This window comes from Propithecus coquereli, unplaced genomic scaffold (assembly GCF_000956105.1).
Source record: "Propithecus coquereli isolate 6110/MARCELLA unplaced genomic scaffold, Pcoq_1.0 Scaffold87, whole genome shotgun sequence".
Taxonomy (NCBI): domain Eukaryota; kingdom Metazoa; phylum Chordata; class Mammalia; order Primates; family Indriidae; genus Propithecus; species Propithecus coquereli.
Window position 1 is genome coordinate 1,570,823 of NW_012154951.1, and position 24,971 is coordinate 1,595,793.

General features: G+C 38.8%; 1 protein-coding gene across 1 annotated transcript in view; it reads right to left on the reverse strand.

Moving 5' to 3' along the window:
• Positions 1-24,971, reverse strand: part of ADGRA3 (adhesion G protein-coupled receptor A3) — a 114,198-nt gene that overhangs the window by 73,141 nt on the left and 16,086 nt on the right. Inside the window, exon 2 of the mRNA XM_012664185.1 lies at positions 8,926-8,997. Coding sequence (XP_012519639.1) covers positions 8,926-8,997 — 72 coding nt within the window. The remainder of the gene's footprint in view (positions 1-8,925; positions 8,998-24,971) is intronic.

The following is a 24,971-nucleotide window of genomic DNA, read 5'->3' on the forward strand; positions in this document are numbered from 1 at the left end:
ACCCTAGCCTCTAAGACATTTTCTAAATAAAGTAACTGAAAACATCTGAAAAAGGCCAGGAAGCTTCACCAAATATATTTAGACGGTCATAAAACATCTCGGAAGATATTCAGGTAAACTCACAAATCCTACCCTTCTCTCTGGACTTACAACCAGCTTTTAAATTTTCCTCTTAGCTTAGAGTAAAAAGACAGTCCTTAATATAGAATTTCAACAGAAAGAGGAAAATCACACAGAGAATAAGTCCCCTGCTGTGAATGCCATGGCCCCAGCATCCTTCAACCCCAGGTACCTTCCTCAGGGCCCAAGTGGCCAACACGGCACACACTGATAGGAGGCAGTGCTCATGCTTGTCCTTGTGCATGCAACTCTCCCCAGGCAGGCTTTCTCTTGGTCACCTCCTGAGAGTCAATTCACAGAGGTGAGAGGTGAAGGATGTGAATGGCCCTGGGAGGAGCCCTCTCACCCAGTGAGGGAAGGAAGTAGGAGAACACCCAAGCTTCTGCGAGCTGGGGTTCTGAGGTGTGCTCCTCACTAGCTCCCAACAGTCCCTGGCGCCTGCTGCCTGCAGCAGAAACTGCCTCTCACTGTCCGACTCCAACTAGCAGAGCTTCTGGGATACCTCCCAAACAAATCATCTGAACTGACACTTCATCTCAACCTCTGCTTCTGGGAAAACGCAGGTTAAGATCTATTAGCCTGGTAGAGTGAATCTGCCGGTACCCAGGCCAAGTATTAACATCCGGTGCAGAGAACAAAGGAACTCTGCCCACTCCATTTGGAGGGCAAATAGCAGAAAGAGACAGACCAGAAGCCATTTAAAAATTCAAAATTTCTAGGGTGGGTGGAGGTGGGAAAAGGTAGCAACTATCAAAGATCCCAAAATGTAGCAATAATAATGTTTGCTATCAATTATTTAATGTTTAAATTTTCATGTTTTTTGTTTTTTTGTTCTTGTGTTTTGCAGCCTCACCCCCTTGCTTGAGAGAAAGCATCCTTACTTCTCCATATGATACAGACGGTGCCCTCAAATTCCCAACATCATCCCTCTAGGTGTGGCACTTGATCAACCTTGCCCAGATTTTTCAAACACCCTGGACTTAGTAATTAGCAAAACTACATAACCCTGGTCTAACTAAATCTAGGGGAACCAGGGGAACAGATGTTTCCACTGGTTTGATTAGAGGTCAAGATGTGAGCTCGAATATTAGTGGCCTTTTAACTATAATCTGATGAAGTCCACAGACAGGAAAAGAGAATAAATGGTGAGCCCCTGGATCCAGCCAAGCCTGAAATCTACCTCTGACTCTGGGTTCCTCAGTTACACAAACCACTAAATCCACAGAGTTGGTGTCTATCATTTATTATCCTACTGAGACCTCACAGTCATCGTAGAAGGCAGCATCATTGTTTCAGATGAGGAAGCTCATGTGCAGTAGGATTAAGAAATTTGGCCAAGGCCTGGCACAGTGGCTCACACCTATAATCCTAGCACGCTGGGAGGCCGAGGTGGGAGGATTGCTTGAGGCCAGAAGTTTGAGACCAGCCTGGGCAAGAACAAGCCCCCATCTCTACAAAAAAAAGTAGAAAAATTAGCTGGGCATGATGTTGCACACCTGTAGTCCCAGCTACTCAGGAGGCTGAGACAGGAGGCTCCCCTGAGCCTAGGAGTTTGAGGTTGCGGTCAGCTATCATGATACTCCAGCCTGGAAGACAGAGCAAGACCCTGTCTTAAAAAAAAAAAAAAAGATATTTGGCCAAATTCTTGATGTTAGTAAGTGGCCAAGATTTAAGAATATCTTTCTGAACAACACAGTGGAGATTTACTTAAAGGAACCAAGCAAATTATAGCTAAAGTAATAGGAACAGAGATAGAGCAAACCTGCCAAAAAGTTGACCATGATCAAAATAAGGTGTTACAGGTAATATTCTTTCAATTTCTCCATATATTTAAAAAACTGAGTTTATAAAAATTATTACACATGGTATCACCCCGCCTTCCCACTAGGTCTCAAAGTCACCATTTCTCTTTCCCCTCACGGTCATCACCCTAGCCCCGGTCATAGACCACACAGTTCTCACTTGTGTCTAACTCTCCACTGAAAGTGATCTCTCTAAATACAAACCTGATCATTTCTCTGGTGTGGTTAAAACTTTGAAAAGCCCTACAGTCTCCTCAGAAGAAAGTTCAACTCTTTGAAGTAACTTACAAGGCCACCTGCGGCCCTGGACCTGCCCATCCTACTTCCCGTCTGCCCAACACCTTCCCTTCTTCCCTTAACACTCAGGCACTCTCTCTCTCTTCTAGTCCTGTTTTGAGACGTTTCTACAAAGAGTCATTTTCTCTCACCTCTAGACCTCTGCACGTGGGTTTCGCTGTCCTGAACACACATCTCGATGTCCCCCACCTCACATCCTCGCCCCCATCCCTCTTCTCTCACCTGGCTAACTCCTACTCCTTCCTTAGGCTTTGGATTAAACGCCATTCCTTCTGCCACAGAAATACCTCTGGACAACGGCTCCCCAGTTCCTTCCCTGTCACATCTCCCATCACACTGTGCTCTGCCTGCTTTACCTGTCTACACCGAGAGACCACAAGCTCCACAAGAGCAGGGTCTGCTCTGTTCAGTGAGAGGGACACACTCGATATGCAGCGGGTGGATGAATGGATAAACAGACAAAAAAAACAAACCAAAGGCTGAGACACAGAATTCCATAAACTAACCTTGACTATAAATTTTTAGTACATTATGGCTGCCTGCAAATCATCAGGATATTCATAAGGTCAGATAATGTAGAGACCGCTACGTCTCATTCATAATCATTTACATTTCTCAGTAAAGGTAGAGAGTCACAATGTCTGTAACTGAGCTTCAAATAATTCAGCAAACATGTGTACGTACAGGCATGTTCCAATCTAGAGAAAAAAATGATGGCATATTGTTAACACTTACTGATTGCTGAATCTGGGTAAGTAAAGAGGTGATATGGAAGATTATGGCATTGCTCTCTCAATTCTTCTGTATGTTTGAAAATTGTCATAATAAAAGTTATTTTTTGTCCCCAGTGTTTTAAGCCCTAGGAAATACAATTAATCATCAGGCCCAATGTATTAGTTCCTATCTTTCTCTTCCCAACTCCCCAGGTGACTTTAACCCTACACCTTAAAGAGATGATTTTATGAAAAAATTCAATCCATATGTTTTTACTTATTTTGCATAAGCTAAAAATCTCTGCAAATAGAAATATATAATGTCAGTTCCAGTTTTTTAAAACATAAGTTTCCCTTTTCAGATTTTAAACAGCATCTATTAATACAACAGGAAGTGATTTAATGAAAGCAGTACATAAATTTCCAGTCAATGATGAACTGCATGTGTTTCTACAAAATACCTCTCATGAATAACTGAGCACTGTAATATGATTTAAAGATGCACTTTTTTTAATAATGAAAAATTCTTGACGTATTATGTAATATTTAATAATAGCCATATTAATCAGGCACTGCCAAAAGATATTTATAGTCAGATTCTCTCATTTAACATCCCCTTCTCCCCCCACCAACCTACAGCATCTCTAGTAAACATGAGTCTAACTTTAGGATGTATGGCTAAATCTGAATACATTGGGTCATTAAATCATAAACGAAAAAAATCAAAAGAATTGCTTAAACAAAATTAAAGGAATATTTTAACAGTTCTTGGTAAAAGAACTAACTCCTTTAGGAAAGACCACAGAGTGTATCAGATAAGATGCCTTTAACTGCAAGTATAAGAACCCTCAACTCTAAATGGCTTCAACAGTGAAGAAAATAATTCTCTGGCATTACAGGAAATCAAGAAGTAGGGCAGTCTTTGTGGTTGGTTCCATCCCTGTCTCAGATCTACCATCCTCAGAATGTAGCTGTGCTTCAGGATTGAGCCACCCTCACAATGTGCTATGCCAGGTCCAGAAATCACCTTCAAGCACAGTCATAAAAAACAACAGAGACTTTCTTCTTAGGAGCCAGGAAATCTTTCTCCAACACCCACAGCAGGCTGCCCCTCATCTCTTATTGGCTAGGACAGACTCTGTCAATAGCCAGAAAGAGATGTTGAATTACCGTGGTGGTCTAGCCCCACCATCTGAGGTGGGATTAACGTTGAGGAGTCAAACATATTGACCCGTAGGTAACCCTAGTGTCAATAGTTAGTGTATATGGGAGGCATGTCACTCAACATTGATAACTGAATATATAACACAAGAATGACAACACTATAAAATAAAGATGGAGGTAGAAGAAGGAAGGAAGGAAGGAAGGCTACAGACAGGTGGATGGATGAACGCACAGACAAGAGATTAAGTCTCACTACTAAAAACAGTACAAAAAGTCTAAGAAATTCATCTACCAAAAAATTGAGAGGAAAATATATGGTATAAATTTTAGACAATTCTTTCTTTTAATAATAATGTATTTTAGCAACTAGACCAAGGGAGATGACTATTATGCAAGTTTAGCAGTTTAACAGCATAGGTCTATTGTAGCAAGGGTCCAAAACATCAATTACCTGGAAAAATCAAATGAAAAGACCCCTTGGGTGCCGTGGCAGCAGGGTCTATGTACTCTTCCTGCAAGTGTCTGCTCACCTCCCTCTAGTCTGTGCCTTCCTCCTCTTCCTCCTCCTCAGGGAGGCTTTGCTTGGCTTTCCTCCATGGCACTTATCACAGTCCAACACCATCTATACTTTCCTTAATTATCTCATTTATTGTCTGTTTCCTCAATCACCAGGCTGTAAGCTACATGAGAGCAGAGACTGTAAGCCACAAGTTTTCTTCACTTGAATAACGGCCCACACACAGTAACACTCAATCACCATTTGTGAAATGAATGAATCCTCCCCCTATTTACCAGATCAGCAACATCTGATGCTTGGCCCACACCCACCTCTCCTCTTCTCTCACGCTAGATTTTCTCCTAGGCAATCTCACCACCACCCACAGCTGTAATTTGGAGTCTCTAGACTCAAATTTGTATCTCTTGCCCAAATGTACCACTCCTTTGAGTTCCTGATTGCACCTCTAGCTAGCTATTAACTCAGTGTCTACATTTGGAAATCTCAAGCAATCTCAAAAGTCAACATCTCCCAAGTTCAACATGGAATAAAAAAACTGCAATGCGTGCCTTAACAAGCCTTCCAGGCGATTCTGATGCACAAACTTTGATAACCACTGGCCTAGGCTAGAGCACTGGTCTCTAAACAGAGAATACGAGCCTTAAATTATCTTAGACCTGAAATGACTCCCTCCGTCCACCCTATCCCAACCCCTCACCCAGCATGAGCAGGGTTTTATCCCATTCCCACCACACACGAACTCACAATACACACACACTGTGGGCACTCCCAGACTTAGTATCTTGCTATACATTTTCTTTATCCACAATACTTAGAATATGCTGTAAATGTGCTTACTCTATTTATTCTATTTCTCCCTATAAGAATAGGGACCAAAACTAGAACACTAGCTTCCAAGATGCCATAAGGATTTAGTTACTTTGTCCTAAAAATAAAAACTTCAAATCCAAGCTCCCAAATTTAAAGAAAAACTCAATCTAAATATTCCTATGAAAATAAAAACACACATGCACTGCTACTTTCCTATGGGGCAAGATCAAAAACAAATGATGGAAAACAAGAAAGCTCCCAAATAAAAACCAAGCATTCAGAAGAACAAGCTGGCAATCCTAAAGAAAAAGGATCTATTTCTAGATGAAGTTTTTAAGAGGGTGTGTGTACCTGGGACTGTTTTACTCTGTCAAACACTTAATATATCCAGAGAGAGAGAGAATCCTTTTATGAAGTCTATTCTTTAACTTCAAAGAACTGCCAGGGACGGCATGGTGTCCAGATTCCCTCAATCTCTGGAGCATGTTTGCTAGTTCAACCCAGCCAGCCCTTACTATGCTACTCCACTCTCCCTACCCTACTAAACCCTAACCCGTGGCTCCAGTAATTTTAAGGCCACAGCTCTAAAGTTTTAACCCTGTTTGAGTAATTAATTCCTTTTTCTACCAACTGTCATTTAGACCATATCCTATTCTGCTATATTTTCAAGTTGTTTGGTTCATCTGTTCTCATTTGCAGGGGTCTCTAACTAGCCAAATCTGGACTATAAACATTTTATTTGGCTGGTTCTATCTCCTCAGTGGAATTTTCCCACATAAGGATGTAAATGCAAGTGGCCTTATTTGGGAGGTGATCCCAGGATGCACCAGTAGGAAAGTGGGGAAGTGAGACAAGAAAGAAGTAAACACAAGATGTGCTATTGAAGATGTTACCACTGTGGTAACAGAGACTCAGTGCCCTGGGGACCCTGGAGAACAGAGGGGGGCCCCACCTAGAGGTGAAGCAGTCGGGGTAGTTGTCCACTATCTACTATCAGCTGCTGGTTGAGGGTTGCTGGGGGCAGGTGGGGTAGATGGGTTGGCTTCCACTCCAGTACTGGGGCTAAGAAAGCTCTCAGGCTTCCACACGGAAGACGTAGGGAGGGATACCCAGGAATGGTGAGTGTTGAAGTAATAAAAGCAGCGAGCACTATCTGGTCTCATCCCCACAAAAGAAGGACCTGTCAGTGTGATGCTCCCTCCTTGAATCTGTACCCATCTCTCCCTCCCTCTCAGGGTCAGAACAGCAAGAGCCCAGTCCTTTCATCCCGTTTTCTTCCTTTCTGAAGTGGGCTACTCTCTCACAAAGACAGTATGGGAGGCAGGCCCACCTGGGCACACACAGCCTCCCTCATGCTGTGGTAGGGAGGCCAAGACTCAGGTCTGCACCTCAAAGTGTCCATAGAAAATGCTGAGTTTATGGTCTGAATAGGTAAACATGTTCTCCAACAAAAGAGGCCCAGCTGAAGTCCTCACTAACTAGTCTTTCACCAAAGTCCCTTATCTGTCTACTACCTACCTTTCTATCTAAATGTGGTCTCACAAAACGAAGAGGTGGTATTCTGAGATTCGGGTATAAACAGGCTTCTAGCTAAAAACAATCACAGCACCTTAATACCACCCAAATGGCAAATTCATTTGTTGCTAACATGTACAGAGATTTATTATCGACCAATGGCTGCAAATAAGGTCAAAGACAAGGGAAATTCAAAAACAAATGTAAAAAGAGTAGTAATTCACAATACAGCACAGAACATTAGCTATGCTGTCTACACTTTTTATGGTGTACATGAACAACATCAATCCTAGGTGCCAAAAATAAAATGTGTTTCTAAACACAACAGATGTCTTTTATAACCTAGGAGTGCCTGTCATCCTTCCTTTTGGAAAGGGAAGACCACACTGATTCCTTCAATTATCAACTAAGCACCTATCAAATGCCTGACAATATACTAAATGCTAAGGGTATTTGTCAACCCAATGACTTTTCTTTGCAAGGAAAGAAAACATAATGGGAATTTACTGCCTCCCACAATTCTAACAGTCCCAGGGCAGTCACGCTTCAGCAGGTCCTCCCCAGCTTCCTTCTGCTTACATGGGGGTCACCAACCCACCCTCAGAGAGTCGGCTTCAGCCCAAGCCTGGAGCAGGATGGCTTCTGTACCAGAGGTACAACCATCTCTTCCAGTGACAGGAAATTACTTTCCCCAAAGCCCCAAGCACATCTCAAGTCAATCCAATTGAGTCAAATGCCGATTCCCAAACCAGTGACTATGGACTATGTATGAAGGACTGTCCTTAGCCTAGTCTGACCCGGAGCTGAGGGCGCAGCCAGCAGCCTTCTCTGAAGCACATGAACTATGTGCAACAAAACAGGAATATTTGAATGGAACCAGCAAAAAAAAAAAAATCTGAGAATTAAATACTACTGTGCCAAGAATGCTTTGAAATATTTGTGTGTGTGTGTTTCTGTATATATAGCATATGTGTTTATATACACATGTAAATATGAATGGATGTGCTTTACATGTACATGTGTGTATGTAAGTACGTATATAACCTAACTTAAAGACATCTTATCTAAATGAAAAGAACAGAACTCGAGATGGTATATGCTTACACATTAAATAACACATCAGTAACCTAATCAATAAAGCCTTCTAGGAGCTCGATTGCAGGAGAAGCTCCAAGGTGAAATGGTCAAGGAGCAATCATGTAGAGAAGCAGAGAAAGTGAAGCAAAGAGAAGTAAGAAAAATGAGGACATTTTCTGGCTATCTTATGTATTCTGAAATTTTATCCCAAATGCTTGAGTACTAGGGGAACTTAAAACATTAAATATCCACTGCAAATTAAATATCCATTGTCTGAAATTCACCAAAGCAAAAAAAAAAACGGGTGCTACTTGTAGCCCCTCAGATCATAAGCAAAACTAGACCTAACTGCTAAGCAAATATATATATATATATATCTCACATTCAAAGATGTCAGAATAAAATATCAAATTTTATTCAAAAGTTTTTTCCCCTTGACATGTTTTTTTATAAATTCCACTTTGCTTTCTTATAAGGCAGACACATTTCATGATACAGGAAGTCCAAAACAGCATCTATGCTTTAAGCCAGTGGTCAGCAAAGCATGGGCCATGATTTATTTTGTAAATAAAGTTTTATTGGAAGACTCCATATCAATTCATTTAGTATGCCTCAGAACGGTCTTATGTAATACTTATTGACTTAGTATCAATGGCTGCTTTCACACTTCAGAGTTGAGTCACTGTGACCAGCTGTGGCCCATATGGTCCACAAAACCTAAATTACTATCTGGCCCTATACCGAATTTAGGTAATTACTTGATTTTTAATTCAATTCTTGAAATTTTTCATAATAAAATGTCAGAAAAACTCCATTTTAGTTTTGAATAACTGGGAGTTTAGTAACAGGTTTACAATGAAAATACATTAAATAAAATAATAATAAGAGATGATAACGAAAGAATACTCACAATCTTTCAAGGAGACTTAAGCCAGAAAATGAGCCATTCTTCAGCTCGGATATCTTATTGTTACTCAGAATCCTAAAAATGATGGGAAAAAAATATAAGTTGCCTAATATACACCATCAATATCAAAGTAATTCAGCTCATTATGTTTAAACCTATGAGTAATTCTAAGACATCACTTATTACCCAGAAGTTGTGAGATGGTTGACAAAAAGGGAGCATCTTCCCCTTTCTTTTTGAAACCAACTACTTGAAATAGCTCATCCATGCATCTTATCAGATTGTAAATCGTTTCTATCACACTTAACCAAAAACTTTAAAATAAAAAGGGAGAAAAGTCGACAGGTAATAGCCCTAAGTTCAACATAACCATAAAGAGTGCTTTGTACATTTATATAATTAATCAACTTATGTAAGTTGAATACTTATTTTAAAACTGGAAACAATCTAAAAATGCATTAACATAGGATCTATAAAATACTGACATAAAGAAATAAAGTATCTTCTAGATATCATTTCGATATTGAATATTGTTTGTAATTTAACTATGTGTATGAAAATAAGCTTTTCACATGCACTCACAGACAGACACAAGTAGCTGAATCATAATATTGTATCTCACATAATAGGAAAATGTTTATTTAAAAATGAACTGGAAACAGAAGTCGATGAAAAGAAGTCATAACCGAGACTACCTCAACAGCAGGACTTGCCTGAGAAGACACAATATATACATAATCTTGCTTCCTCCCTAAGCTTTGTATAACTTTATGAAGCTTTTGCAGCCTGAATATCAATGAAAAGTTTCCATGAATAAGGTGAAAATGCTAAAGTTATGCTAAAGTGGTGATATCAAAGTAAAGTAAATGAGAAAACCAAAGCACAGAAGAGTTAAATAAATGGCCCAAGATTACACTAGCAAATTGCAGAGCTGGATTCTGACCCCGTGCAGTCTCTGCTCCAAATCCCATGTTCTTCAACATACACCAAAGTTGGTCAAGAAGCATCTATGGCATTTTGGGCACAAAATTCTCCATCACACACAGTACTGCATAACTTTCAGGGCACCCTTCATGATGGGTGCAGTGCGAGTTGGTGCTTCTTGAAACAGAGCAACACAGCAATTCTGTGTAAAACGTAAGTTCACTGAGCACACCCTTCAGTCATAAGATTTTAGGTATTCATTTTCACTTTGTCTCAAAAAAAAAACTTGGATTATTTGTATTAAAACAAAAATAGCCATTTGACATTTGATTTTCTTTTGATATAGGTGGAATAAAAAAAAAATCCCTGTTCATATAGATTAACATGTCAGAGCCTTTTTTGTAGGACTAGGAACTCCAAAAGTCAAACACACCTGGGTTTGAACCCCAGATGTATGTATTTTATGCTATGCTGATCTTCAGCAAGTCATGCCACCTCTCTATAACAGAGTTCTCTCATTCATAAAATGGGAAGAACAATATCTACCTCATAAACACAAGAAGGAAATTAGAAAAAGCGTGACACATTCAATGAGTATCCATTACATTTCAGATTCTGTTTCCTTGGTTCTAAGACACACATTGTCTCTCATTTCAGTGCTTCTGAAGTCAAGATGTTTCTTGTAAAGTATATTATTGAGTAGTATTCTGTCCCTCCCCAAAGCTGTTACAAAGCACGAATAAGGCTTCAATCATGGGAACCCAGAAAACATGGTGATCAAAAACATTCCAACTAAAATACAATACCATTTTCTCTAATCAAAACTGCAAAGGTTTTTAAAAGAAAGGTAGCGTAGGTGAAAGCAAAATGAGACTCTCACATGATCACAAACGTCACTTTGGAGCAAAATTTCAAGCAGCCTAGGAGAGCACCCCAAGAGCCTGCAACCTTTGCTATCCTAAAAAACAGGCACCAATCTTTAAACAGCACTCACCAAATCCAACAAAAAGCATATTCTACTATTTATGTCAGCATGATTTATAACAAAAATTTGAAACTACCAAAGAGATCGAGGCCAGTTGTAAGACAAAGAGTTAAACAAATTATGGTACAGCCAAACGACAAAGTTTTGTGCATTCAATAAAAATTATTCTTTCCAAGAAAACTTGACGGAGAAGAAAATATTTCTAATCAGTTAAAAAGCAAACAAGAAAATTTATGTTACTATTAATTGAAAAGAATCTATGCACAGAAAAAAAAAAGATTGGGAAGAAAATACATGAAAATGATCACACTATTTTAGTGGTGAGGTTTTTATTAATTTCTCTTTTGTTCTATATAATCTTGCAGTATCTTTTGAAATATCTAGAATAAGATCCTTATTTTTTTATTTTTCCTCCTGGTGATAAACATAAGAATCTTAATAACTAAGTATAGCTTGAAATTGAGTTAATTTTGGCTGTAATTATATTTTAGAAATGAAAAGAAGAAATAATTTATTCGTTGAGATTAAAGAGTCCTTTATTTATATTCAAAACGTGTTTATATAGAGACTGATGTCAGCAACATTATAGGACAAAAAGTAGTACAAAGGATAATGGTGCTGACATTCAGAGCTCAGGGTTTTACCAAGACCCCACCAGGAATAACTGATTCAGTTTGTGACAGTCACTCCACTTTTCTAGAAAGACTTCAATTTCATCTTTAAGATGGAAAAAAAAAAAAAAATACACTAGAATGATTACCAAGATCCCTTCCAGCTAGTTTTCATTTTCTATAATTATTCACGTCTTAATGAGCAAAGCTGCCGAACTTTGCAGTGACTGAGAATTTATAACCAATAAACCCAAAAATAAGCAAACAAAAGAAAACTACACAAACTATCAAGCTCAGTGACATTAGTGTCCTGTTTCTGAGTGAAGAATGAAACCCAAATATCAAAGTAGCTTGTAAAACACTGCCAGGGTGGTGACTAAAATTACGCTCACTGCAATTCAGTAATGCTTCAGCAAAAGGACTGTCATTTGCTCAGTCATAAAAGCTTTAGTACGATAAATGATAGATTTTATTGAGGAAAGTAAAAAGGAAGACATTTCATCACACTTAAAAAGTTATAACTGTAACCTTAAAAATATAGTTTACAACCTCAAGTTAATATATTCAGTCTACACGTTACTTGATGTGTTTAAGGATTTTGTGCAAGAAAACAGGATCAGTACGAATAAATCTACTCTGCAGACAGCTTTTATACTCAATTTTGAAATGGAGGACTGTGGAACTAGCAAATGCATAATATCATGTATCATTATAAACCTAAAACCCATCCATAATCAATATTTTTGCTGACATCTTTGAAATTTCAAACTTTCTAGGAGGTAACTAAATAAAAAACATAAAACTTGACCAAAGTTATAAAGCTTATATATGCCCATTTCTGTTCTGTACTAATGATGTTAACACCGCATGATCTATACACAATACCTAGGAATGCTACTCCGGGCTCGTGCCTCTTGAATTTCAACACAGTAAAGAAGAGTTTGATGTCCACTGCTATCACTTAACACGGCACCAAATTAGTTTAGTATATCATTTATGCTGGGATGTGAAAAAAGAAGTAAGACTTCACGAAGACGTGTTTTTTAAAAAATCAAAAGTTTATGGAGCAAAAGAAATAAAAATTAAGTCGTATTAGAAGTTTTCAGTTGTTTGCTATTGCAAGTCCCAGAATAGAATGAATCATTGAAAGCTGTTAACAGCACTCACATCCTGTATGGCAGAAAGCACAAGATAATTTTCCTTTCGAAAGGAATTTTAAAATATATTTCAAGAGCATTAAATATTCCAATCAAATGTTAGGAATATAATTCTTGGCATGAACTGTTACAAGGAAAAATCAGATAAACATCAAGTAGGATTACTGTAGTGGCTTGAATGCCTGTAGTGGGTCGAAAGATATGTCCACCCGGAACCTGTGAATTTGACCAGAATGTGAACCTGTGAATGTGACCTTATTTAGAAAAGGAGTGTTTGCAGATGTAATTAAGTTAAGGATAAGGAAAGAGAAGGAGAGAAGACACACAGAGGAGAAGGCCAGATGAAAAGGACAGAGATGAGCCTCAGAAAGAGATAAAAGGGACAATGGAAGGAAGGCAGATTTATAAGCCGTAATAGCTAAGGATTTTCCACAACTAAGGAAAGGAGCAAATAGGACTTTTTAAAACATAGCACATCTTTTTAATTCTATTCGATTTTTTAAAATCCATAAGCAATGCTCAAAGATAGACAACAAATATTTAAAAATCCTATCAAAGGCAAAGGACAAATTTTCCAAATACATAAAGAGCTCTTAAGAAACAGTTAAGAAAATAAAATCCCCAACAGAAAAACTGGCAAACACCCTGAACAGACAGTTCAACGAAAGTAAACACCAATAGACCACAATCATATGAAGGGATGTACAACCTCGGCCATGAGAGAAATATCAAGTAAAAGTACAAGAAGATACCATAAATCAATTACTAGAGTGGGGAACACATGTGATAATACATTTTATATTCCGAGGGAAACAGAAGCTCCTATTTTGCAACAAATCAGTATAATCACCAGGAAGGCAAAAGTACAAATGCATATATAATATTTGATCCATTAGTTCCTCTTCTGAAAATTTATCCTTAAGATATACTTGCATTTGTACGAAATATATTACATGTTACGTTATATAATTACATATTTATATAACAAAATTATTCATGGCATTATTGTTTGTAAAAGCTAATTGCTGGATATTTAGGTTGGTCCCAGTAAAAGTGGATTTTATGGGATTTTTTTGGGGGGGAGTCTATCTACAAAATGGGATACCATGAAGATGGAAGGTGGCAGGATACAGGGGGAGGAAGCACGTTAGGTATTCACACAGAACAATCAAGGCATGTACTTACACATTAAAAGTTTCCACTCCTTGATAGTTCTGATCTGCTCAAGTAACACAAATTGTACTAATACAAATTGAAACTATGTTAGATTTTTGTCTATAATAATGTGTGTGTGTGTGTGTGTGTGTGTGTGTGTGTGTGTGTGTGGTGTGTGTGTTGCTACAACAATATCCATCAAGTACAAGAAAAGTAGACAAGAAAGGTAGAAAACTTGGCTAGGTTTTGTACCAGGTGAGTCACTAACCGGCACACATCCTAAACCTTTAGGGCCAGCTGTGATAACCAATGATCAGGAATGTAGACTCCTCAAAAGTGAAGTGTTAGAGCTTTGCTTCATTTATCCCATCAATGAAAACTGGTGACTCCTAACGTTCTTCGAAGTTCTACTCCAGAGGCCAGTCAAATCCAACTGGCCACCTGTTTTCTTTAAAGCCTGTGACTTCTAAAAATGGTCTTTACATTTTTAAATGGGTGAAATAAAGTCAGAAGAATAATATTCATGACACATAAAAATCAGATGACATTCAAATTTCAATGTCCTTAAATAAAGTTTGGTTCAAACACAACCATGACCATTTGTTTACATACTGTCTATGCTGCTTTCACGCTATGACATCCGAGTTGAACAGTGGCGACAGTCACTCTGGACTCTAAAGCCTTAAATATTTACTAGCTGGCACTTTACAGAAAAAGTCTGACAACTACTGTTTTACCCTGTCCCAGCTTATTCTGTTTTCAGGTAAATGCAAATCAAGTGCTAATTTCTAAATTAATTCTTCCTAGCAAGTAAGAATAAAAGAATATCTACTGAATTCTAAAACTCCCGATCAATTTGAATAATCCTTATTTTAAAATTATATTTAATTCTGCATGGCATTGGTGACTACATATATTTTCTTATAATTAGTATTACTTTGTTCACCGATGTGTCTTCCTCTTCACTGGATTCATTCATTTTTGCAGAAAAAATTCTGGGTAGTATACTTTAGTCCTTGTATGTCAAAAAATGTTTTGCCATTGCTCTACTCATCTTGTTTTAACTCCACTTCTCATTACCAGAAATTATGCTCTTTGTGCACTTTTGTATCTACCATGTCTCCCGTGACAAGGTAAAATCCATAAAGTGTAGAGATCTTCTCCAATTTGACCATCACCACATACCCAGGGAAAAAAAACAAAAAACATAATGGTGAACATTTGAGCAATCATCGTGCAGCCACTCTTCTTTAATGTGAATATATTCACTCATTCTTCACAAGAACTCCATGATGTAAGTATAAGCAGTTTCTCCAAAACAATAAAAACTTGCAAGACAAAAGAAGTCAGATCGCTTGTCCAAGGTCACACTCAGACTAAGTGGCAGAGTTAAGATTCCAGCAACGTCTGGCATAAGTGACAACATGGAGGTGTCCTACTCAGCTCCCCTTCCAAAAGCACCCGTGCCGCAGGAGAGCAGTTAGCTGACAACCCCCACCTGCAGGTGTCCAATGTTCAAGCAGAGGCCACATGTGCTTCGCCAATGACTGAGCAGAGCTGTGGTGACAGAACTCTCCATGTCGGCCCGGTACAGACTCCCCTGTGGGCAATCTTATACCAGAGCTTCCTGCGGGGCTGGCCAATCCTTCCTCCTCATAGCTGCGTCGCAGTCTGAGGCCTCTCCGAACCCATCAATCGTCCTTCCTGCCCCTCTCCTTTCATATGTGCTAGACCTGCATCCCCATCTGAAGGCTTCCCATTGCCTACTTCTGCTTCTTCTCCCTTTATTTTTCATAGTCATTTCCCCCAGTAAATGTCTTGGACTTCTAGCTCCACTCTGGCATGTGCTTCCTAGAAGACCCAACTGACAAGCTGCTCACAACATCTGTTCAATAAATGAATGAAATAAAAACATGACTGTGTTTAAGTTTCCGTGTTCGAAGAGCCTTCCCTAAAGACATAATGATACGGCATCCATAATTTACTGGCATCCAGTAGTATATGAATAGTATGAGCATATTAGAGTATATATGAGTAGTATATATGAGTAGTATGAATAGTATAAATCTCAGTCCCATTCCTTCTTCTCTCTGAGGCTTATAGACTTTTTGGGGGGGGTGGGGAGAGGGGATTAAAAATTCACCAGAATATGTTTAGTTTACTTTCGTCTTTTAATATTGCAATAAAAGGGTCCTAAGATACTTTTTCCACATTTTAACTCTTCTGAAATCAGGAACATCTTAAAAATGATACCGAAAAGAAATTTCCAGCTCTCAGGAAAAGGAAGAAGTTATACATTTATCAGTAGTTTTCATTGTTGGCACACCCAGAAACTGTGGTTGAATTTTAAGTTAAGTTTGAATGCTTAATTATGGCTTAATGTTTATATATTAAGGTTTCACTATGATGCAGCCCTGAAATAAACAGTTGCGTAACAGAAGATTGCATATTCCATGACAGTCAGCATAATTAAAGGCAGAGAAATATTAAATCTCTCAGAATTTAGCATTTAGGAGAGGCTGGAGAGATTCATTCATGTCTCACAGAGAACTATCACTCAAGCAGCTCACATCTCTGGTAAGCTGCCACCTAAACTTGTAAGAGAAACGGTTAAACTTCCAGTGATGCATGATTAAATTAAATTTGGGGGAAAGGGGAGGGAAAAGCTTCTTAAATTAACTGAGTAGACAAATGCAAAACTTTAATTTCTTCATAGACATCCAAATTATGTAATCACAACCAAAGATGCTAAAGAAAACATCAAGATAACTTTTATTTAAAATGTTATAGAATTATGTTATATGCAATACACTCTGAAGTGATTTTAAACATATTTATCATGTTTATCCAAAAAAAAATTGATAGGGGGTAAGATGCTGGTAACAAGAAAATCAGGCAAATTTGAGTAAAACACATACGGGGGTTCTACCCATTATTCTTACCCTTTTAACATTCATGTAAATTTGAAGTTTTCAAATAAAAAGTATAAGAAGCTTAGTATTAAAATGATACCATTCAGAACATGAATGGTTAAGTGATTCAGAAGAACTTGAAATAGGAAGGCTCTAAGGAAATAGTATTTCAGGGGGTGGGAAAAAGAAACAGACATTTTTAGAGAAACTAGCTCTTAAGAGCAATTAAGTCTCCCTGGCTTCCTTGCTGAAAATTTGTTGGAAACAGGCATCTGAATGTTGATGGCATCTCAGAATCAAAGAATTTTTTAGGCTGCCTTTTCCTTCTCCAACGGCTCCTTAGCTGGATACTCCATGTGTTAGATCAAACGTCCATACTTCTTAATTCTGATTCATAATTCTCATCCTAATCCTTCACTTTGAATTTTGGAATAAATCCTCTGCTCAATTTTCCAGACCACTAATTCTCTTAAGTCCTGAGTTGTTTCCATTTTGCACTTCAGCCCATCTCTTCCAGCCCATCTCCCAAGCCAGAGCTTTTTAACATTACAATCCCATTCTTGATTTCTAAGAACTCCTTCTTTTCTCTACCTTGCCCATGAACTGTTTTTTGCTTTATCGACTGCTATTCTCTTGTATCTGAGACTATGAATGAGAATTTTCCTGTAATAACTTTTCCCCAGTGCTTCCGTGGGATGGATTCGGTGACCTCTCATTCTGTTGATTTCTTTTCAAATGTCTGATGATCCTTCTTGGTTGTCTGCTCCTATTTACAAATGTAGGGCTGGACAGATCAACATCAGTTGCTGCAGAGGGTTTCTTTAGCACATATGAAAACAATGGTGAATGGATAGAGCAAAACTGCCTTTATTTCAAGATTCAGAAGTCTCCTATCCTGGGAGGTAGAGACACAAGAGACACTTGGCACCTGCTACAACTTCTCCTTCCTGCTACAGTCACCCACCGTATTTTGCCGTGGCAAATCTCCCAGTTTACTTAAAACTAAGCTGAACGGCTTTGTTGCAGAGGCAAACTCTACCACCAACCCCTCTGAGCCAAACTCTCTGAGAGCAGAATGGGAACAGCTGTTTCAGGGTTATTAATTCCTGGACGAGGACTCTCATAACCCACTTTTGTTGCCGCTCCTTATAGTTTCAATTCTTGGGAATCTTCCAGGATGCTGTTAAGAAAATTCATTTTTCTACTTATTCCCACGTTTGTCTCTACTGGGTTGTAAGTTCCTTTGCTATGGAGTTTCACCATCAATCTGATCCCATCTGCTTTATTTATTTCACAAGGTCCTCAATGCTTCTGGGCCACTGTAACATCTTTCTCATTTTTCAGCTGCCTTATGGGTCCATTCATATTTTTATGTTTCATCAATTGTTTTCAACAGAACTTTGAAAGGAAAGGTGAAAAAGTAAAGAAACGTGGTTCAATGTACAACCATCAGGGTCGTAAAGGGGTCATTTCCTAAAAGTAGAGGTCTATGTCTTCTTTTATATATCCTCTCTGGAAAGCTTGGTTTTTAGCCCATTTCTTCCCCTTCATGCAGGGAGGCTAACATTTCCCCTTATGAATCTGCAAAAACCTATTAAAAAGCTCAACCATGTTTCGCTTAACAGAATTATTACTTGTAGCTTTGGTCGACGTGTGTATACCACACACGTTCACCAAAGCTAAAGTCCCAGCTACTCTGTATGACCCTGAGCACAACCACTGTGTAAGTGCCGTAGCCATCTTGGTCCAACAACCCACCGCCAAAGGCAAAGACAGGCAGTCAGATGCCAGGAAAAGAAGATGTAGTTTGGTGCCCTGACTGGAGACTTTAACCAATTTTTTGTCTGGGGTCACTTTTCCAGTCTCTGCCTTCCTCCAATCATTACCGAGCATTTAATATCATGACAGAAGGCAGACTCTGAGACACAAAATACCTGAATTTGAACTGTAACATCAGGATCTGGCTTCATGACTTTGGACATGTTCCTTAACCTCTGAGTCACCTCACGCCTCATCTATAAATCATCCCAGGCCTTTCTAAGAGAAAATACAAGGATTTTGTGAATATATATGTCAATGTGTGCCAAAGCACTTAGAGCACAACCCCCATGACTACTGCCTAAGATTCAAGCACCTGGACGACGTCACAACAAGAAAATGGTAAAGCTGGCATGAGACCTTTTCATTCGGCAGTCTATACCGGTTGATTACCAACCAGGCTGGGCTCCTCTGTTCTCTTCTGACCAAGTCAACAGCATGCACTCCGCCACACCAGTCTCTCCGAACTGTTACACCACTGGGGTTCGTGAACATCTCTGTAATTTTTTTCTTTTACTAATATGTTAAAATAAATGAAACTAATTCAAGCCCATAACTACACAGATATTATTTAAAATAAATATTTAAAAATGAGTAAAAACAAAATTGAGACAATATTTTATAAATAACAGTACAAGTGGCATCTAATGGCAAAGTAGGATGATGGCACACACATGCCTAATGTCGGAAACACTATATACCATTTTCAAAAATAAGAGAGCCACAGCAGAACAAGAGTTCAAAGAAATAGCCTCTGAGAGAGCTCTCTGACCAAATGCACTGAGAAAGCACTACCTGCTAAATCAAACCATCGTAAACTGAATACTTACTCAAATTTGTTCAGTTCAACATTTCTTGGATTCATTTCACCAAGAAACTCTCTGAGTGACAACGTTGCAATGACCTGCCAAACCCACTCTGCAGAAAGCTCAACTACAGCTGTCAGGTGCTTGGGCAGCAAAAGTGTGCTGGGTGGAACCAGAGGTTTGGGTGCCAGGATGTTGGGATGCCTGGATTTGAATCCAGTGCTGCCACGTGACACTAGTATATACCCTGTCCAGTGATCCTTTCTCTGACCTTCAGTGTCAGAATCCACAAACAGGGATCACAATTGTGCGGATTTGTTCAGAGCAGGGGTCAGCAAACTCCAGCCCATAAACTGTTTTTATAAACAATGTTTTACTGGGACACAGCCAAATTCACTCGTTTATGAATTGTTTTATGGCTATGTTCACATGTACAGAGTTGAATAGCTGATTGTATGGCCTGCACACCTTAAATAGTTACTATCTGGGCCTTCACAGAAGCAGTTTGCTGGGCACTTCCTGCCTCGATTAACCAAAAATCTTAGAGTGTTGAGAGCTGGTATCATTTAACTACCCACATGAGCTTTGCTGGCACCTGCAGCACCAGCTTTCGGGGGCTGGAGCCACACTGAGCCACCCACTCACAGCTTTAGCAGTGCTGCAAGAGCAGGAAGGGGTTAACCCGACCCAAGTGTGAAGCGGGTCCAGGAGACAGACAAAACTAACCACTGCAGAGTCCCAGAAGCCAGAGAAACACGGGCATGATCCAGAAATCTGCTTCTAATGACATGGAACAGTCAGAGGGGACATAAGATTATACTACAGAAATACAAAGAAGGGGTGGAGGGTAGGGAGAGAAGGGAGCCAACATAAGAAGATCCATGGCAACGTAGAAAATTAAAAATCTGGGGAATAATTTCACTTTTTAAATTCAGTAGAAAAAAATGAAGAAAAGACTACTAAGAAGCAAATCATGAAGAAACATGAATCTATAAAGTCAAATTATGTACTCCCCAAATTTTTACTTTTCTACGTTGTTATGAAGTATAAACAAAGCATAGGAATCTCTGGGGGTAAAAAAGGAACTCTTTTACAAGAGTGACAATAATTAAAGAAATAAAAGGAAATGTCCCCACAGAAAGTAAAACAGAGGTTACCAGGGGTTGGGAGCAGGCAGAAATGGGGAGATTATTATTTAATAGGTACAGAGTTATGTTGGTAAGATTTTGGGTAAAGATAGTGATGATGGTTACACAACTGCGCATGTCTTTAATGCCTCTAAACTGTACACTTAGAAGTAATTAAAATGATAAATATGTACAGTTCACCACAAGAAAAAAGTAACGCATAATAAAAATATGTACACAAGCCAAAAAGAAACGTCTCTAGTTTGAAGAAAAACTTGTAAAGACTAATTACGTGTCAGGGAAACTGATGAAAAAGATGTGCACCTGGACATACTCTAATAAAATATCTGAATTCCATAATAAACAAAATGATCCTCTAAGTTTCCAAACAGACATGAACACCTGTGGGTGTTTTTATTACTTCGTTTTAATATTTTTTCTATGGATCTGGTGAATTGGGAGAGTGTTCACTATACCTAGTCTGCCTTCTCGAAACCATACACAATAGTTCTTCTAACTTCAACCTCTGCAAGGTTAACAATTATTTACAATGAGACAGCAAGTCAAAGACATCAACAGGTAACATACTATTATAGAGTCACAATATGATTTATCATCAGACACTTGAGAATAAAAAGAACTGCCATTAATAATAACACTAAGCCAGCCTGAGCAAGAGCGAGACCCCGTCTCTACTAAAAATAGAAAGAAACTGGCCAAACAACTAAAAATAGAAAAAATTAGCCGGGCATGGTGGCGCGTGCCTGTAGTCCCAGCTACCTGGGAGGCTGAGGCAGGAGGATTCCTTGAGCCCAGGAGTCTGAGGTTGCTGTGAGCTAGGCTGACGCCACGGCACTCTAGCCTGGGCAAGAGAGTGAGACTCTGTCTCAAAAAATAAATAAATAAATAATAATAACACTAAGACAACAGAGTTCAACTCAGGTACATGGTCACCCTTAACTCCTGAAATGGTTCATTAAATAACTTTCAAGTTTCCAGGCATTTTTATCAAAGACTTAACATTTTAAAATAAAGGTCTGTTTTTTTCTTATTATTTGGGATTCTTTATTTCGCAGTTTCATAACTAAAAAGAAAATAACCTATTTTTCTGCTTTGGCATTAAACTGTAAGTTTACATGAAATTACATAGCATTTGGTTGACTGCGAAAAACTAGAGGGTTTTTAATGTCATACTACATATCTTTCAAAAATGCCTGAAAATGAAAAACTGTTTATTAAGTAGCACTTCATCTTATCTTAAGAACATATTAGCTTCATAAGAAAAGGGAGTCCATTTTTTAAGATGTCAGTACAACATAACGAACACTGGACACTTAATATTTATGAATATAGTAAAAGCCAATTTATCTGACATTTTAATCAAATGGAGAGTCTCTACTGGGACCACACTGAGGTTCTTCTAGGACTTTGAGCTTTTTATTTTTTTCAGCTGAAATTCTTCATGACAGACTTATTACTCATTATTTCAGAATATATTTGAACAACTATTCAGTGCTGGGAGTGACACCAAGGACACAAAAATAGACCTTCAAGACTAACGTTACACAGGTGTACCCCAAGCCTTAAGTGCTGCAAGAGTGATGCATAACTAATCCCATGGGAAGACACAGTTTGAGAGTTGCTTAAGTAAGAAGACTAGGGGAAACATTTCTGAACTTTGTTATTAAAAAAAATGAGTAGAAATTTAAAGGGCAAAGAAAGGAAAAATCCTTTTAAACAGAGGTAACCTTGAAAAGATCTAGATTCATTTTCTACTGGCTATGTAACAAATTACCACAAATTTAGCTGCATAAATCATACCCATTTATTAGCTCACAGTTCCATAGGTCAAGAAGTCTAGCTACGGAGTGATCAGGTGTAAATGGCAGCAGAGAACACGGCCATTTAAAAATGGGTGTGCTCCTGAGTTCATGAATGGGGCGGGGTGGGGTGGGCTGGGAGGAGAAGTTGAACAGGCAGTCAGAGACACACAGGTAAGCAGACAATGGGCGTATAGCTGAAAACATCCAGGAAAAAACCTGGAAAACTATGTAGGCTCCATTAGAGAAGCCCTTTCTGCCTACAGCCAGTGCTCCGAGAGCAAGAGAGCAATGAGCACAAGGTCCACATATGAATCGTAAACTTTGTTTAAATGCGAGGCTGTTAAAATTCACGAGAGGAGCACTAAAACTCTAAAGCAAAGGTCAAGAAACTTTTTCTGTTATGTGCCTGACGGTAAATATTTTAGGCTTTGCAGGCAAAGAGGTAAGATCCAGGATATTATACAGGTACTTATATAACAAGAGAGGAAACAAATACTCACAACTTTTTATTGACAAAACTCAAAATACAGTAATAATTGAGTATAATTTTTTCTAATACTTGGCAACGATGCTCTCCTCAACCAAGCTTCAGTCAGGCTTCTTTGAGATCTCGAGAGAAGGAGGCCTCAACCTTGGGTTTTGGTGTTTTAGCAAGAATCCTGCTAAGTCAGTTTAGAGAGAACCCTCCCACCCTGAATTTCTTATCAAACCCTCATCCCCCAATACCCGCCAGGTGATATCTGATCGCCCTGGCCTGCCTTTAGCAAGAATCCCTCCAAGTCAATTTAGCAACAATCTCCTTACTTTTAATGTCTCCTCTTAGTAATTTTCCACCCAGTGACCCTCCAACTTCTTGGCTATTAACCTCCACTTGTTCTTGTACTTGGAGTTGAACCCCGATCTCTCCCCCCTACTGTGACAGTCCTGACACCCATAGCAATGGTCTTGAACAAAGTCTTCCTTACAGTTTTAACAGCATCAGGACAATTTTGTCCTTAACACACAGGTGGTCAACACACTTATGAGAAGAATGGACTTCTTTTTGTTGGAGGAGATAACATTTTACTTAACTAGGGTTCCCAGTCATCAAATCAATTACAAATGTAAAAAGCCATTCCTACCTCACAGGCTGTGAAAAAAAAAAAAAGGCGGGGCTGTAGTTTATTGACCTTTGCTCTTGAGAACGTACACCTTGGAGGAAATAAAATTGCTAAGAATCCCTAACATGCATGTTTCTTCCAACACACTTTCCATGTTACAGCTTTGTAGGACCACAGGAAAATGCATTTGGTGTCTGGGGAGGGAAAGCAGGAATGCAGAATTAGCCTCACATTCCTTAGCATGTTAAGGAAGAATGATTACCCCATTCAGCCCTTTTGTCCCCTCTTACTTCCTTGAGACTAGTTCCATCTAGGCAGATCTCAACCAACAGAAACCTGGAGGCAGGTGTGTGTGTGTGTGTGTGTGTGTGTGTGTGTGTGTACTTATCGCAGTGGTTTCTAAACTTGACTGCAACCCACAGTTTTCCTCAAATAACTACACACACACACACACACACACACACACACATACACACACACACACACAAATTGGATATCATTCATTCATGTATTCAATCACAAAGATTTACTGAGTGCCTATATGTGCCTGATAGCTTTCCAGGTGCTGGGGGAAACAGAACAAAACAAAAATCCAGGCCCTCTGGGAGTTTATATACTAGTATGTGGCAAGGGACAAACAAAATAAGTAAGCAAAATATGGAATGTGCTAACTGGTGGAAAGTTCTATTGAGAAAAATAAATAAGAAATAGCATATGGGTGGATCACCCTTTTAAAGAGCTGTGGTAAGTGACATTCTCACAGAAAAGATGGCTTCGCTAAATGAGTTTCATTACAGTAGCAGTAGGTGTGCGCTGTAAAGAATTAGAAAACAAAGACAAGCAAAAGTGAGAAAATAAAAGTGTTAATATATTCCCATCATCTAGAGATGACCATTTTAACACCTTCATAAAGCTTGCCCCCCACACATATTTACAAGTGTGTATTTTGTACGTAGGAACAAGATAATGCAGTAGATATCTTTACCAGCCTTTTTCAGCTATGGATCTCCACCTTTCCATTTCAGTATATTTTCATTTCACCTAATACCCAAGCTATAATCAAGTTTCTCATTATCTCAAAAAGATCCTTGACAGTTTGTCCACACCAGTATCTGAGATCACACATGCATCCTGATTATGTCCTTTATAAGAGAATGGCAAAGTCCAAGCTCCCTTTTTTGCTGGACAAAAAAATAATGACCCATCTGCATGGTTCTTTGTGGTGCCGTTTTGCTAGTTCCTCTGTATCCCCCCAGTCCCTGCAGACTGGTATTAGATCCAAAGCAGGGTTCCCAACCTTTTTGTGTCCAGGACTACTTTGGCAGCCTCCTGAGAAATGAGGACCTCTTCTGAGAGGTGGGGCCTACCAATCTGTTCTAACAGGCCCACCCAGAGGATTCTGATAGACACTCAAGTGTGAGAACCTCCTGAATAACATACGCTATATCCTACAATAAAGAAAACTACTACACCAACTCCGCTAAATAAATACTACAAGTTACTATAAACTACTGAGTGAAGTTCAATATTTTTTTAGATCCTTTTGTTGGAACACTAAAGTTATACAGTCAAAATACTAAATTCTAAATAAATCTTCTCTGTGTAGGTGTTTCATTTTCAATATAAAAGAT